General features: G+C 40.0%; 2 protein-coding genes and 1 non-coding gene across 9 annotated transcripts; 1 reads left to right on the top strand and 2 right to left on the bottom strand.

Moving 5' to 3' along the window:
- Window positions 1-829: 829 nt before the first annotated feature.
- LOC117227125 (uncharacterized) lies at window positions 830-10,664 on the top strand. 7 transcript variants are annotated; one of them, XM_033482132.2, is made up of 6 exons: window positions 4,885-4,986; window positions 5,588-5,653; window positions 5,754-5,849; window positions 9,141-9,397; window positions 9,610-9,729; window positions 9,817-10,664. In XM_033482132.2, the coding sequence occupies exons 3-6, from the start codon at window positions 5,811-5,813 to the stop codon at window positions 10,343-10,345; spliced, it is 945 nt and encodes a 314-aa protein (XP_033338023.1). In that variant the 5' UTR covers window positions 4,885-4,986; window positions 5,588-5,653; window positions 5,754-5,810; the 3' UTR covers window positions 10,346-10,664. The 7 variants fall into 7 exon arrangements, with proteins under 7 accessions (XP_033338025.1, XP_033338023.1, XP_033338019.1 ...); XM_076521386.1 differs by having other exon boundaries at window positions 4,933-4,992; window positions 5,592-5,653; XM_033482128.2 differs by having other exon boundaries at window positions 5,588-5,849.
- Window positions 10,665-10,980: 316 nt separating this feature from the next.
- Cpr49Ah (cuticular protein 49Ah) lies at window positions 10,981-14,562 on the bottom strand. The gene is made up of 4 exons (XM_033482135.2): window positions 14,405-14,562; window positions 13,117-13,301; window positions 12,222-12,483; window positions 10,981-11,710 (listed from the first exon to the last, which is right to left on the bottom strand). The coding sequence occupies exons 1-4, from the start codon at window positions 14,414-14,416 to the stop codon at window positions 11,615-11,617; spliced, it is 555 nt and encodes a 184-aa protein (XP_033338026.1). The 5' UTR covers window positions 14,417-14,562; the 3' UTR covers window positions 10,981-11,614.
- Window positions 14,563-16,194: 1,632 nt separating this feature from the next.
- On the bottom strand, window positions 16,195-16,267 carry TRNAR-UCU (transfer RNA arginine (anticodon UCU)). The gene has a single exon. It is a non-coding gene; the product is annotated as a tRNA-Arg (tRNA).
- Window positions 16,268-17,427: the final 1,160 nt, after the last annotated feature.

Below are 17,427 nucleotides of genomic sequence, written 5' to 3' on the forward strand. Positions count from 1 at the left end.
AAGATACTATAATAAATATTACCGATAAAATGACATAATATATTAAACAGTATGATATATTATTACCGAAGGCATCAAAACAATAAATATCATTTTAAAATATGCGTATAATATATTAAAAATCACTATAAAAAATACTATTATCGACGACGTTAAACAAATAAATATTATAAAAATGTCACCGATTAAAATGACGCAATATATATTAAACGATATAACATATTATTATCGAAGACGTTAAAACAATAAATATTATTACAAAAACGTATGATATATTAAAAATCTATATAATAATATAATCTATATCTATATATATAATATAAATCTATAATATATATAATATAATCTATATAATATATAATATAATCTGTATAATCTATATAATATAATCTATAACATAAATAATCTATATAAGAAAAATATATAATATATGAAACACTATTTCATAGACGACATTAAACAAAATAAATATTATAAAAATGTTACCGATAGAACGATAACGGTAACACGAAACGCTGTCATCGATAATAATAGTGGAAATAGCAAAACGTATGTCTCGCGAAATGCCGTAACACAAGATATACATGTAACATTACGTTCCCAGAACGACGAAAACTTGGACGTAGCAAAGATGTCAAGGTGTACCGTTCTGTTCCGTGTCCCGAAACGATTTATGTCCAGATCTGGCATACCTTAAATAGCCAACCATATCATAATCCGTAAAGGAAAATTGCGAAGGCGTAGGTCCGGCCTACTCCGCCAAGTACGGACTGCCAGGCTTGTTCACGTAGGCCTTTGAGCATGGATTCGAATGCGGGCTCGCAGAGGCTGGATCAGTCATCGGGTGTTATTAGGCGCGAAAGGATTCCTCTCTGGATCCCGGCGAAAAACGAGAACGAAATTTTCTGTTATATATCATCGAACGAATTTGCGACCGCGAAAATGCGGCCGGGACCACTGGCATTGTCTTTCGCGGTGAGTTATCATCAACGCTAATCGGATGCTCGCTGTCAAATGCTAAAAATCGCGAGCCACCGGACGCCTCGGCAAGCTTCGATAAAATATTGACAGGTTTATCGAGACGCTATTGTTGCACCATTCTTGCTGTCGTCTTATTGCATTCGCATATTATATTATTATTATTATTATATCATTATTATTATATTATATTATTATATTATATTTATGTATATTGTGCCATTATTATATATTATATTGTGCCATATATATAATTATTATATCATTATTATTATTATATTACTATTTATATATTACTATTTTTATTCTACTATATTCTTTTTTATACTACTATTTTATATTACTATTATATCATAATTATTATATTATATTTATGTATATTGTGCCATTTATATAATATAATATACATATATAATAATGGCACAATATATATATAATATAATAATAATAATATAATAATATAATATAATAATAATAATAAATATATAAATAGTAATAATAATATATATATATAATAATGATAATAATATATGTATTCGATATTTCTTTTCTAATCGTTTCCACCGGTAATATCAGAAATATTTTTGTTCGTTATATTCACGATTTATCGTAACATAATCTCATTTAAATCGTGACGATTTCATTTGTTTATCGGTACTTCCTAACTCTTCTCCGTTCGATTGTCATTTTAATCGCAGCAAAATTGCGTCTCGTTTCGACGTTTCCATCGACATTTTTCTCTAAAAATGTTTCAAGCACTTTCGCGAAAGCGACAGTCTTTCCGAACTTTTGCATTCAGTTGTAATTCGATCCGCAGCAACTTTTTCGAAAATTGGACAAGTTTCAGTAACTTTCGATCGGTGGTTGTTTATCCGTACACGATGTTGCACGGTTGGTCTGTGTGCACGTGTCGCTAATTATCAATGCAAAAAAGAAAGTCGATGGACTAATGATGGACTGGCAACACTAGTTTACCGTACATCAATTAATTCCCTTCTTTCGCATACGCGTACGATTGTTTCCTGTGTAATTATACGCTTCTTTCCACCGCGATCGGACGAATAAGAAGACCGTGAATTGAAACGCGTATAGTGAAATGAAAGATAATAAACGAATATTAGTAATAACATAGAATTACCGTATTATGTGTTATTATATATTTTTTTATTATTATACGACTAATATATCACTATTATTATACAATTAATATACAGCATTATAGCATTAAAAAAGAAAAAACAGAAAAGAAATAAGGAAAAATCGTTCGCGAGATCACCGATCGTTGAAAAATCGACTTTAAAAATATTAACCGACGGCAACGTCTTAACATTGACATTTAGCCGGCAACGCAGCAATTAATGTTCTTCAGCGACTAGAATAAGGGAACCGTTAATTATTACGATAAGTTCTGTGCGCGATGACTGCAACAACGTGCGACATGGAAGTACGTTGACAGAGATTACAATATTTTGATTGTATCTGTTTCCTGGCAGTTGTTCGTTGCCAATAAACCATGAGAATTTTTCTCAACGCCTCTCCATTGTTCGTTTTGTAAATACATAGATACAGCCGGCGAACGAGAAGGCGCGAGGCGACTGTGAATATTAAATGGCAGCGCCGTTCTTTTTCTCTCTGTTTTTTTTTTCGCACTTCGGAATCCAGGATTTCTCGATTATTAGACAGGAAGACACTGCAGCCGTGTGCCATTATTCGCCGAGTCTTCGACCGCGAAGAGATAACTACCGTGAAGGCAGCCCGGGGAATGTCAGTGAGAGGCTCCGTGGCGGAGCCATTTTGAAAAATGCCGCGGCCACCTCGACTCGCCCGGATTTTTCACAAATTAATAGCAACAATTCGAGCGACCCAAGTCTTTCACATTTTCATTTTCCCCCGGAGCCGGATTTATCGTCGTCTTCGCGAGCACTTCTCTCGATCACTGTACGAGATACCCGAATGGACCGAAATGCAAAAATTCACCGCATCTCTCGCCGAAATTATAGATTTTTCTCAAAATTTTCTGGGCCCTTTTACGCGAAGAGAAAAAAGATCGTTCTTCGAGGGTCGATTTTAGAAACGAGCGACGCTTACCCGAACTTCGTAATCGTTTCTCTCGATCGCTATAGAAGATAATCGAACCGGACCAAGTGCAAAAATTAGCCGCGACTTTGCTCTACATCGTGTATTTTTCTCAAAATTTTCCGTCGCCTCTCGAGACGAGACAATTAAATTCATTCGTCTCGAGAGTTCAACGGCTGTCCCGTTTTCTGTCGAAGCATTTGTTGAAACAATGTCGCGCTCTCGGCAATTAGTTCAACGAAAGACAGTTTAATGGCGCGATTGTCATGGTTTCGTGGTTGTGTGCGTTGCTCGCTCCCGGTACACCTGTATGTGTGTGTGGCGCGCGCGCGCACACACACGTGCACGTTCATTCAGTGTGTACGGTATTCTCGGCTCGTAAAAGTGAAAGCGATGCAAGCCAAGGAGAAAATATGATCGTGAAACTCGACCGACAGATCGCTGCCGGAGGATAAATTGGGCTTTCTTATATGTGATTCTGATAATACTTGTCAACTTTCATCGTTTCGACGTTCCCCGGCCGAAACCAGCTGGAAATACCTTCGTCGTAGCGTCAACGCTGCCGATACCGTGGCGATCCGAACGGTCTTTCTCACCGGAATTGATTCGCCGATCGCGCGGAGAAATTAAAAAGTGCCCGCCGACTCTGTTGACATAATTTGCGTGTGCCAACAGCCGCGACCGGTTTCTAAAACCACTTCCGAACGATCGCTTTGATCAAACCCGCTCTTGACCGCGATTCGTCGATGCTCGAATTTGAATCGTCGGTATCTCGATTTACCTACGCGAAACTATTGGCGAGAAAAATTAATGAATTAGCAGCGTCGAAAGTAGAGATTCCGACCTATAAAATCAGCTCGGGTAGATCGTTCTACGTTTTTTTCTCGCAAAGTTGCAACGGTCTGAATATCGACTATCGCCGTGCGAAGATTTGCTAACCTTCTGATTTCAGTCGTCACTAATATTAAATTTTCTAGCTTCAACAATTTTTTTAAGACAGAACAGCTTATGTTCGTCTGAAGTAGAGTCTTTGCACGTTAAAACGAGCTATCGTGCATCGTCCTGCGATTTTTTTCCGCAAGGTGGTAACACTTCGAACGTTGAGCATCGTCAACGGACGATCAAATTACAATCGTTGTTATTATTAAATATTCTAATCCCAAAAATTTTTTTAAGAGAAAACAGCTTATACTGATCGAAAGTAGAGTCTTTGCTCTTCAAAATAAGCTATAGTGCATTATCCTGCGATTTTTTCCCACAAAGTAACAACACCTCGAACATCGAGCATCGTCAACCGATGATTTGCTGATCGTCAAATATCAATGGTCGCTATTATTAAATTTTCTAATCCCAACAATTTTTTCAAGACAAAACAGCTTATGCTTGTCCAAAGTAGAAACTCTGCACGTTAAAACGAGCTATCGCGCATCGTCCTGCGATTTTTTCCCGCAAAGTGACAACACCTCGAACATCGAGCATCGTCGACAGATGATCCGCCGATTTCGATCGTCGCCAATACGAAATGTAATCCGCCGCGAAAAAATGTCCCAAGTGAGAAACGGCTTGCGCGTGGTCGAGAGAAGAAGGTACCCCCTTTAAAACCAGCCCAGTCACATTGTCCCGCGATTTTTTTCCCCGGCGAAGTTACAACGTCATAAACGAACAATGAGCCTCTTCGCGGCGGCGCGGCGGCTTTTAAATGTAAGTAGAGTGATCGAACGCGCGACGGTGTGGATAGGTGTGGTTCTACCGGACGGGAAAAACGTCGCTGGCACCTTGAAGAGGTAGGGATAAGCCCCCGAGGAAAGATCCGAGATCCATAGAATGGTTGACGATACTCTGAAAACACAAAGCGCCCATTCGAGAACTCAGTTCCCGCGCCGCACTGTTTGTGTTCGCCTCGCCGGCACTCGAGCTGCTTTCATCCACACGGTGCTAGTACCTCCTTCTCTCTTATTTCTCACCTTATACATACACATATATATATATATATATATATATATATATATATATATATATATATAAATAGCTATCGATATATATATAAATATATATATATAAAAATAGCTATCGATATATATATATATATATATATATATATATATCGATAGCTATTTTTCTGCACAATTCAATCCGTTGGGAAGTTCGTCCCATGGTATGGTAACCCGTAGAGAAATTGCCGATTTAAATCGCCACCGTAAAAGAACCGAGACGCGCCGACGACTTGCAATTTAAATCGCAGATTTCACGCATTTTATTCGGAAAAAATTAGTGGGTGTAGTAATTTAAACAGTGGTAGATCGAAGGAATTTCTCAGATTATAAATACATATGTAGATCGTTTCGGATTCGCTGACATTGTTGCACAGAGAAATCGATTTCTTCGTTGCTCCAGTTTCTTTTCCACGTTGCAGTAAATGTTTAATCGATTCTTGGGATATTATATCGCTTGAAAAATGAAGAAATACAAAAATAAAGCATCGGTTGCAATCGACAATAAAAGTTGTAATTGTAGTGCGATTATCTTTTTCTAGGCAGTTGTGAGCATCCTCGGCGGTGAGGAACGAGGAGATTAATTTTGTCAACGAGAATTTAATAACGTGAAGTATTACGATTGTAAATTTAATCGTTGCATTGTAAAACGACGGCAGATGGCGCTGTCGATTTATAGACAGTTCTGAGGAAGACTATATATTATAGGGAGAGAGAAGGATGGTGATAGAATTGTAACAAGTCCGATTCGATACTCCAACGATTATGTTTCTCTGGATACTAAGTGGCCTGAATTTTCTCACGGTAGGTTCCGACCATAGTGTCTTTCACCTATATTTTCGCATTGCTATAATTATACAATTGAAAATCATTTCTCGTGGCAAATAAAGAGAACTTATATTTAATTATATTTATTTATACGAATAACTTTGATACTTTTCACCATTTGAACTTCCAATTAGAACGTTTAATTAATTAAGAATAGCATAAAATATGTTCTCTCTTTATGAGAAGTCTGCGTTAACATACTAACGATTCGAAAAAAGAACAAAATACATTATCACACGCCTTCTTCATGATTAAATAGTGATAAATAAACAAACTACTCGATTGATTTTTGTGTTCCAAACGATTTGTTGAAAAATTCAATGGAAATCTTATAAAAACGAAGTTCCTTGTAGAAAGGACTGTCTGTCGGTTTCTGTTATGCATAGTAACAGTTCCGCGGGTTAATAGCAAGTGCAGCGATTAGGTGAACGTAAGGGAAGGTGTGTAATGCCCCAAAGATACGAATAAAAACGGCGCGAGAGCTACCGCGTTACGCTAATGGGTAATCAACTATCTTATATTCGTTTTCCATTCTAATCGCGAGAAAGATGAACACCTGAAGTGATTTGCGGTAAATCATACGGGGAATGTTGCGGCAACGCGTGCGGTTTAGCGAGATGCCTGTCCGTCGTTCTTATACGTTATGCGATTCTGCCGTGTCATGCGCTCTTCATGCGATCAGTTAGATCAGGATCGCTATGCGTGATCTGTAGCTGTTCCATTCCATTGTGCTTGAAACGTAAGGTGTGACTCTGTACTTATAAATACTCGTCAGGGTCCCGGAGAATCATCGTGCGACAGGTATAGTGATACAATTAAAACGTTCAAATTGAAGCAACATCGAATCCTGGAGGAAAACTTGTTCGTATTTAGGGTGTTGTAACTCCGTACAAAAAAATCGAACGACGATCTCCGTAGGCTCATTTGAAAGCTTGAAGTCTCTACTTTCAACGCTGGTAATTTATTTTCCTCGGAAAAAATTCTTTCGCTCTCGAAAATTTAATAGTGTGAGCGATTGAAATAGGAGAATCGGCAAATCTTTGGTAAAAGTTCTTAATGTTTGACGTGTTGCAACTTCGTGAATAAAAATCGAACGACGATCTCCGTAGGCTCATTTGAAAGCTTGAAGTTTCTACTTTCAACGCTGGTAATTTATTTTCCTCAGAAAAAATTTTTTCGCTCTCGAAAATTTAATAGTGTGAGCGATTGAAATAGGAGAATCGGCAAATCTTTGGTAAAAGTTCTTAATGTTTGACTTGTTGCAACTTTGTGAAGAAAAATCGAACGTCAATCTCCGTAGACTCATTTTAAAGCTTGAAGTCTCTACTTTCAACACTGGTAATTTATTTTTCTCAAAAAAAATTCTTCCGTTCCCAAAAATTTAATAGTGTGAGCGATTGAAATAGGAGAATCGGCAAATCTTTGGTAAAAGTTCTTAATGTTTGACGTGTTGCAACTTTGTGAAGAAAAATCGAACGTCAATCTCCGTAGACTCATTTTAAAGCTTGAAGTCTCTACTTTCAACACTGGTAATTTATTTTTCTCAAAAAAAATTCTTCCGTTCCCAAAAATTTAATAGTGTGAGCGATTGAAATAGGAGAATCGGCAAATCTTTGGTAAAAGTTCTTAATGTTTGACGTATTGCAACTTCGTGAATAAAAATCGAACGACGATCTACGTAGGCTCATTTTGAAGCTTGAAGTCTCTACTTTCAACGCTGGTAATTTATTTTCCTCAGAAAAAATTCTTCCGCTCTCGAAAATTCAATAGTGTGAACGACTAAAATAGAAGTATCGCTAAATCTTTGGTCAGAGTTTCGTAATGTTCGTCGCGTTGCAACTTCGCGAATAAAAATCGAACGATGATCTTCGTGGGTTCGTTATAAAGCGTGAATCCTCCTCTACCAACGACGATAATTTCCTCCGCGCAAAGAGGATACTTCCGCGATGGAAAATCGAACGTTACGAAAGATCGAAACGACAACGAATTATTGCAATTTCGTGGCCTTCAATTGTTGCATCCTCTCTGCATCGAATGCGCAGAAGGTTACGCATCTCGCCTGCGGCCGTCGAGTCTAATGCAACCCGTCGGGCTCGTTATAAAAACGAAAGAAAACAAAGACACCCGGTTCCATTGATCGCCGCGTCCGTATTGCGTAATGTCGTTCCTGATGTGTAGCGTGTCCTATATCGCGCATCTGCGTGTCCCATTCATGCGACGAATAATACTTAAAACACCACGCTACTGAACTAAACCGACTTCTCGTCCTTCGTTGTCGGCCGTCGAAACGACGACTCGTCTCGAAGAAGATCGTATTTTATGAATAAATCAAGCCATTGTTGATTACGCAAGGAAAATATTCCAGGGAAAGTCAATCAAGAATAAAGATGCGAATGCCCGGGCGTTCGAAACGTTCGTTCGCGATCCGAGCGGTTTAATAAAGTTTGCTAATCGAGGCATACGAATCATTAACGCGGCGTGCTACGCATGCATATTAACACCGAAGGCCGCTCTCTCAAGTAGGAACTGAACATTGGCAATGAATGTTAAGCGCACCTAGGCCTGACATTATTACTGTGTCGCCCATTTGATGAGACACTTATTTATAGTGACGCTGATTCATTCCATAATTACCGTGAGTCCGTGATATTATTTATAATGATCGCATCCATGAACTACAAATCTCGTTAGACGTACCGGCCCTACCCACTCGACGACCCTCGGCGTCGATTAGATGTGAATTTTTCACGCACCTCGAACAGCTGGTCGCCATAAATTGCTTTCACAATTTCTTCAAATTATTTCGTTTAGTATATTTATTATATTTCTTCTTATTGCGTTGATTATATTTATTATATACAGATTATGTTGATTATATTTACTATATTGATTACATTTATATTATACTTATTATATTGATTATATTTATATTATACTTATCATATTAATTATATTTATATTATACTTATCATATTAATTATATTTATATTATGCTTATCATATTGATTATATTTATATTATACTTATCATATTGATTATATTTATTATATTTATTACATCTATTATATTTCATATTTATAATCATGCCACATTTCCATTATACTTACAAATAATTATTCATAATTACATTTCATCGCTGTTATTACCGTGTAACAACATTAAGATAAACAATCGATTGTATTTACAATTTTGTTCAACTATATTTAATCGCTTCCAGTCGTTGTTATCAATCCGGAATTAATTCGTTCGCATTCTGTATTACCGCAGGTAACAGTATTATGTTTGAACACTGGAAGCGCAGATAACAATAGCGGCTGGAGCTTCGTCCCAAACACTCAGTACCATATTCAGACGGACGAGGGTCCGGAAAGGCACTTTCGTTACCAAACGTTGAACGGACAGTACAGAAAGGAGAAGAGGCTGGTAGATGGCACTGTAATCGGTACAGAGGGCTGGTTGGACCCTCTGGGGTACCTGCGTCTCAAAGATTACGTCGCCGATAGCAATGGATTCCGCATCCTCAGGTAGAACTTGAATCACTCGCTAATTCAAATTACAGTCCTTACAACCCTTACAACCCTTGCAATAGGGTCCTTACGACCCTTATTGATATAAGTTCATATAAGGGTTCATCGCCTTTGTCCAAAAGAAACCTGATCCCGAAGCAATCTATCGCTCAAAATTATTTATAATATTAACTTGTAATATTAATATTAATATAGATTAATATAATTAGGTCGAAGATGGTGTACGTGGGCAAAGACCGGCCAATTTACGACGCAGTGGCGGAGACGAAAAGGGCGCCCCCTCAGACGGGAATTCTCGTGGACCCGGCCCGACCACCTAACCCTTACAGGTACATAGTTCCCTGTCGAATATTGTCTACCAACGAACCAAATTAAAAAGTCCGCGAGACCTGCAAAATCAACAATGTTCGTTCCAGGCACTGGAAGCCGACCAGCGCCGCCCCGTTAGTGGGCAACGACATAAGCTCCGGCTACTACGAGAGCACCACCGCCAGACCGCGAGCCTACTACGATACGAATCGAGCGGGTTTCGCGCAACATCCCGGCAGCCATTACAACCTGCTGCAACGGTCCGACGGTGGCGACAACGCTCGCTACGACAGCCTGAAGAACGACTACCAGGTGCCTGCGCCAGTGTCCCGCGGCGCTGTTGCCGGGTACCCGGCGTACGACGGGACGCACAGCACCGCGAACGGGTTCCAGTACTACCTGAAACGGCAGTACCACGAGGAGGAACAGGAGCCGACCGGCGGCAACGTCGGCTCGTTCGGTTACGTCGATCCGTTCGGCATCAGGCGGGTGATTTACTACAAAACGGACCCGCGCGCCGGCGGCGGATTCGTTCACCAGAAGAACAACAAGTTCGTGGGACTTTCCGGGACGCCGTACGATCCGTCGCCGCCACGACCCAGGAGAGGCAGCGAGAGATACAGACGGCAACAGTAAATAAATCTCGGCGAAGGTCGAGGGTGGAAATATCGTCGAACGTTTCCTCGGGTTGTTGTTAATATAACACTGGGTGCCATATCGAACAACTTTACTATTTATAATAATATCGTTCCGTTAGCATTAAGGCGACCGCGAGATGCAAGCAGGCACTTGATATCAAAATGATTTTAACTCGTAATTTAGGCGATATGTAGTTGTCTAACAGAACCACGGTGACCCGACGTGAAGAAGATCTGGGTCGTTTGTTTATTTCTTTTTTTTTTGTACTTCTAGACGCTCGACGACACGCGAACGAATTAAAAAGAGCTGTAATACAGGTGGCTGGATTTATTTCTTGAACCTCGGTCGGTTGATGCTCGGTCGGTGATGTCGGAATCTACGGCGCGCGACGGTCGGTGAAGCAGGAATTCGATGACTCATCGCCCACCGTGGAAGCGGCCGGGGATACCCTTCAGCCCTCCCGTAGATTATATCCTCGATAATTCCCGTTCTTTCGGTTTTCGAACAATGAATCGGGTTTTGGAGTGTTGCGAAACCGAGATGTCGATCTCGGAGGACCGGAAATTAAGATTAAATAACAGAAAAGACGGTAGAAGGATATATATAACGATGTTCACGCAACGACGGTCGTGTTTGTTACGTAAACCACGTGGTATCGTTTATTGCAAGTTTCCATGTCGCGATCGATATTCTCGTTTACAGAACACAGAGGAAGAGAACGAACCAATCGCATTGTTAATCGTGTGTATGTGTGTGTATGTGTGTCTATCTCTCTCGTGAAAACGATACACACGCGTAAATTCATCGAGAGTTATGTTGCCCTTAATTTAAGAAATTAATTATTGGTTCTCCTAGTAGCGACGTGCAGGGGTGGTCGTCGGTAGGGCGGCAACGAGGCGGCAGATTATTCGTAAGCTGAACAATGAGAGCAATAACAGTAAAGAAAAACAGAAAAAACAAGGAGTAAAAAAAAAAGGTATATACAATATCTCTATCTAATATGAATGATCGTGTAGAGAAAAAAAAACACAGACGGTTACCGCGGCGTTAATGAATACAAATGAGGAAGCTCGTTTACCGTTCGGAACTTTTGAATGTTCGCGCAATAAATAATCGAGCAAATTTACGAATAAATACTGTGCCCACGTAGAAACATTCTACTGTGCTCGATAAAGAAGAACGAAAAAAGAAGACAATAAAAAATTTCTCGACCACCGCCGCATGTCGAGCGCACAATCAGCGGAACTTCGGTTCTTCGGTGCCCCCTCATTTTCGGAACTTCCGGTCGTAATTGTCCCGTCGCTCCACCTGCTGGTTCAGAGGCTGTTGCAACTTTTGCGCCGCTTCCCGCGCGTCCTGCTCCTGCAAAACGATTCGCAAGCTATTTGACAATGCCAATTTCATTTCACATATTTTCCGCGCAGATTTCCGCGATAGCCGATCCTCCGGCGCAACAATGGGTACTTTGTTTCGACAAAACAGCTGCCTAATTGACATCGTTGCAGCCGTCGAGGGTCCTCGCTTCGAGACTTAGCAAACCCTAACCTCTATTTATTCTTAGTGCAACGATGTTCTTGAAAAAAAAAGAAAAATAGCAACGATGGGAACAGAGAGTTCCCGGTATGGGGAAGCTAGGAGAAATCGAGACCGACGCGTCTCGACCGTCATAAGTCTCCTCTCCTAAAATTAGCACCGACGATCGGTCACCAAAATTTCGATCGGGTAGCCAGTTGCGCAATCTGGCGGCAAAATCCGGGGAGTCAAAGGTGAGACGAGCGAGAGAAGTCGAGCTACCTGGACGCCATCGGAGCGTACTGAATGGAGAGAAAGTAAGGTGGGTAGCCGGAGGAAGAGAGGAGCCCGTAGGCCGTACCTCTTGCTGACGAATGCCTGCAAAGATGAGGTCGAGGCCTTTCTGAATCTCCTCGCTGACTGGCGGCGGCGTGGGAATATGATCGCCGGTCGCGTGAAAGCCAGTCTCGTCAGCTGTGTAGTGTATAGTGATCAGCTTCCCCTCGGGACTCGTGTACGAGTAGCTTCCTTCTTGGACCAAAGCCTCTCCTTGTTCCTCGCCCTCGCCCACCTTCTTGATGTAACCGCTCTCCTCCGCGATGATGCTGTTTCCCGTTTCATAACTGCGAATACATTTTTCACGCCGTCTCAGATTTGTGGGAAACCAGACACCCCGGCAGTGCTGGCACAATGCACGCATAATCACCATTAAACCGACGATTAAGAAACACCGTTTCCTACTCGCCGTTGACATTTCGTGGCTCGCGATTATGCGCGGCCGGCGATTATCGGCCGGCACCGGAAACGCCGCGGATTTTTCTCGCGGCGATAAAACTTTCCGGCTCGAATCTGACGCGCGCGCGCGCGCGCATACACAATTGCTCGCCGCGTAATTTCCCCGATTACGTCGTCGCGATTTGACGAATTCTCGACGATCATCGCGTCGAGATTTCCGTCGAGAGACACGCGCGTTGCTGAATGTTTTTTTATTAATTTTTGGTAACTTTTCTTCGCCATTTTCTTTAATTGTGGAGAATTAATAATTAAAATTAATAAGAATAATAATTTGAGGAACGAATACCTCGGAAACCGCAGACATTATTGTCTAACGCAATTGTGTGAATGTACGAAATTGGGTTCGCGAAATTAGATTTGCAGAAATTTAAAAATTTGTAATTTTTAAAAATTCGTGACTCTTTTTAATATTGTCTACTATTTTAATATTGCTCCGTCGACGACGAATAAATAATGTATACCTCGTTTTGTAGGTCCCGTCGTGCTCCTGCTGTTTGTTCCAGTGCAGTATGGGAACGGGGGTGGTGCTATGGGGTTTTCTCTCTTCGGCCGGAGGACCCTGTTGCCTGTCGTTGTCGTGGTAATTCTGACGGCCGTGATAGTTCGAGTCCTGAGCCACTGCCAGGCCCAAAACCATAGCCAAAACCTGCGACAGTAAAATGCGACCATACACGTACACACGTTCCCCCCGCAGCGCGTTGCTCTCTTATTCCGTCATTTCGTGGCCTCATTTTTATGGAGAAACGCGCGGAGATCGACGCGTAATAAATTAAATATTTTGCTGAAAATATTCGACCGTGTTTTTCCGTATCAATTACGTAAGAGAGGAAACGAAAATAACAGCGACCGGTTTTTTTTACACGGTTACGTGTGTACCGCCGTTAATGTCACGTCGCGCCGACCCTACATGGAGATGAAACGGAATTTCAGTAGGGCAGAGGATCGAACAACGGTATTCCCATTGTAGCATCCGCGGAGAGGCAGCGAGATGAGTGAAAGTGAGAAGCAAATGCCAACAGAGGTCATTTACTCCTGACCTGTGAAGAGTTCCCGATCTCGTTAACGCGATTCCACTTTGTTTCACATTTCCGATCGATTGATCAATTAATTAACCCGATCCATTGACAATTCGATCGGCGCACACATCTCGGCTAGTTAACTTATTCTTCCGTGAACTAACAATCTCGAAACGCGTCGATGGAAAAGCATCGTCCTCTAGTTTGCAATTGTTTACTTGTTCGATGCGACAATAATAGCGCCGATATTTTTCTATTTATATATTTTTCTATTTTTCTATTTTTCTATATATATATTTGTCGAAACATTTGCAATGGAAATTTTTCAACGTATTTCGAAATTTATTTGCGACACTACTAATAATATAAATAATATATTATTATATATATATATATAAATAAATATATATATATATATATTGTTAGAAATTGCCGTGTTGTGTTAACAAACTTACGCACAGTTGCAAATGTTATATATTTATTTATTTATTTATTTTTATTTACTATTTATTATATTATTATTTACTTTATTTATTTATTTATATTCAATGTTATCAGACGATATACTTTATACTAGCAACCGTAATAGCGAACTTATTGCTGCAACATTTGAAAAGGAAACGAAGCAGCATCGAGAAGAAGATGCTGTCCTCGATGAAACTATTTTTAGAAACGTACGGGGATAAGAAAAAGTAGAAAGACGGAAATGTTAATAAATAAATCGATCACTTACGATGCTCTTCATGTCGTGAAAAAATGTTGCAGTCGCAGGGAAAGAAGATGCCGAATGGGTCCAGACACGTTTGTGACTTCACGAAAGTAAAGAATTCACCTTTTATACCGACTCTCACTTTGCCCCCACCTTGAAACAGGGATGAGCCTCTCGACGTAGACTGTTCACCTGATTACAGAAACCTTTTATACACACGTTGCCCCATGGACGTGTGCGAAACCCATGGAACGTGGCAATAAAAAAAATCCCACAGGTATAAATGCTTGTAATGCATTTTTTTTAAACGCTATTAACGCCAGCAATGTCATAAATTAATTATCATTTAATGTTACATAACGTGTTTATACAGTAGAAAGTATACTCCCTGGAATCCTTTCGAAATTACGTGTTAATTACCTGATCTTCTAAAACGTATCGAAAAATTGTGTAATTATCTCAATTGTAGTTCTCCATAACTCTTGTGGTTCGTGCTGTGTGCGTAAAGTATTCGGCCAGTAGAGAAGTAATATTTATAATATATTATTTATAATATATTATATAATAATAATATTATTAATTTAATATTATTATTAATTAATAATATTATTATATATATTATATAATATGTTATATTATTTATAATATATTTATAATATATATTTCTTCATTTATTACAATATCGCAGACTCCCACACATTACAGTGTATTACGGGATAACGGGTTCTTTATCGTTTAATTTATTCCTCATCATCTTTCTCGCGTCTCTGCAATTCTTATTGCTTCATTTTTCCCATTCCTCGATACGAGTGTTTCTCACCTGCAAGCTTGAGATCGAGTCACTCTTCCACGATTTTCCGGCACGATTACGAATTTCCTTTCGCTCCAACGCTTGGATACCCCAGAAAAAGTCCCCGGCAACGTCCCAGCGATCATTTTTCCATACTCGACTTGCAATTAATTAGTTATAAACGATTTTCAATTTTGTGTTCCAACATCGAATTTCGGAGCGAATGATTCGTGCCGCTGGTCCCATAAGAGGCTGTGCAAAATCCGGCACGAATATTCTGCTGCTCCTAAACAGCCGAATAGCGCCACTCCAATGCAGCGGCAAAACGCTCAAACTGTTAGCCAAAACCGAAGATCGGTAATTTTCGCGGAAAATTTCGAATTGTTTCAGCCTTCCGCCGCAAGGTGGCGACACCTACAATATTCACTTACCATTCAGTAGACGAAATTTCAAGTTGATCGTTGAGCAGTTTGGACGCTTCGCGTCTAGATGGCGCTGTTACTCGATTTTCCGGAGCAAATGATACTTGCCGCTGTCCGCATCAATTCTTACGGCAAAGGCGGCATGAATCATTTGAACCATTAATTTTTCGATCGTTTAATTGTTATTTCCTTAAGTATTTAATATTTGCGCGGTCCTTGCTGCCATTTAACACATCGTATCAATGTAGGAAAGTCTAATTAACAACTCGTTACGTTCAAAATATTTTATTACATCGTCTTTTATATCCAAAAACTGAGTCTGTATACAGATGCTTCAATTCAATTGTTTATGGAATACATACAATTTATAGACGTTCTCTTCTTCGAAAGACATTGTCTCCTGTATGGACATTTATATCTCAGTGTAAAATTACATCAGCTGAAATGCAATTTTCCCGTCAATTCAATTAGCCAGTTACGATAGCATTATTAAAACAGAAATCGAGATATAAATGACAGAATCGTTACGAGACCGACAAGGAAAATAAAAATGTAAGACGGAGACGTGAAAAACACGCCTGCACATCTCACGGTATATAATTCATCCCTTGTGGGGATCGAACCCACGACCTTTGGATTAGAAGTCCAACGCGCTATCCTCTGCGCCAAAGGGACTTGAAATTATTTTCCCTTAGGACAGCTTAGGACGCGTCGTACGCCGATTAAAAAATTGTACGTATAATAGTTGCCACAATGTCGTCGATACGGCACACGTGCAAATACAACTGTTATTTCTACGCAACAATTTAATGTTAAACAGATGTTTGCATAACAATTGTTAACAACGTAGACATCTAATCGAAATGTTTAACCATATGTATATAAATATATGTATAAGAAGATTTTCTTGCAATATGGCCCTATTTTTTAATGACTCTTCAAGGTCGTCGGATACTCTTCGTCGACGAGAAGATATCTTCGAACGATCGTTACAGTCTATTCGCAGATTCCGAGGTTCCAGGCTGCATACAAAATGGTGGCCAGCTCGCATCGATCACGCAGCAAGGGGTTCTCTTAAACAAACTAAAAGAAATTTATAATTAGAATGCGACATAGCCACGATGCGACAAAGTTTACAGAAACTGATCAATAAAACATATGAAATAACGTTGAAATAATGTTATCCTCGTCAATTAATTGTTCGAATTTATTACTCGACGGATAAAATTAACTGTACTCTCTTAAATACTTCAACAAATACATATAAATATATATATATATAATTATACATATTATAATATATAATTATAATTATTATTATAATTATTATATAATATTAGAATTATACATATATAATTATAAATATTTGCCACGGTGCGCGCGAATAAAAGTCATCGACGAAAGGATAAACGTGAAAAATATAGAAAAAAGAAAACGGTGTAGAAAATTAGGGTAGCCGCGAGACTCTTTGCGAGATCGTCGACTATAAACCAGCAACGATCGTTTAAACAATTGCCGCGGAGGTTCGCGGGGCCGTCAATAATAATAAATAAATTCGTGGCGAATATCGACGCGTCGCGTTGATTCGAATGCGGCAGACTACGTTGTTTGTCGGGTCCTCGGCAAATCTTTAAACGCGGCCATCCATTTTCCAGCCGCTGCCGGATATCTCGAGCATGTCTCTGCGCAGAGGATAATCCTACACTCCTTCATACTCGCGTGAAAATTACCTATCATAATTAACGCCGGTGGTAGGGCGGCAGAATGGTAGTCGAGGCACCGGACCAATCGGAGCCAAGTCGGAAATCGATGTAATTAGAGGCCGGACCAACGGG

Source organism: Megalopta genalis, chromosome 5, assembly GCF_051020955.1.
Source record: "Megalopta genalis isolate 19385.01 chromosome 5, iyMegGena1_principal, whole genome shotgun sequence".
NCBI lineage: Eukaryota > Metazoa > Arthropoda > Insecta > Hymenoptera > Halictidae > Megalopta > Megalopta genalis.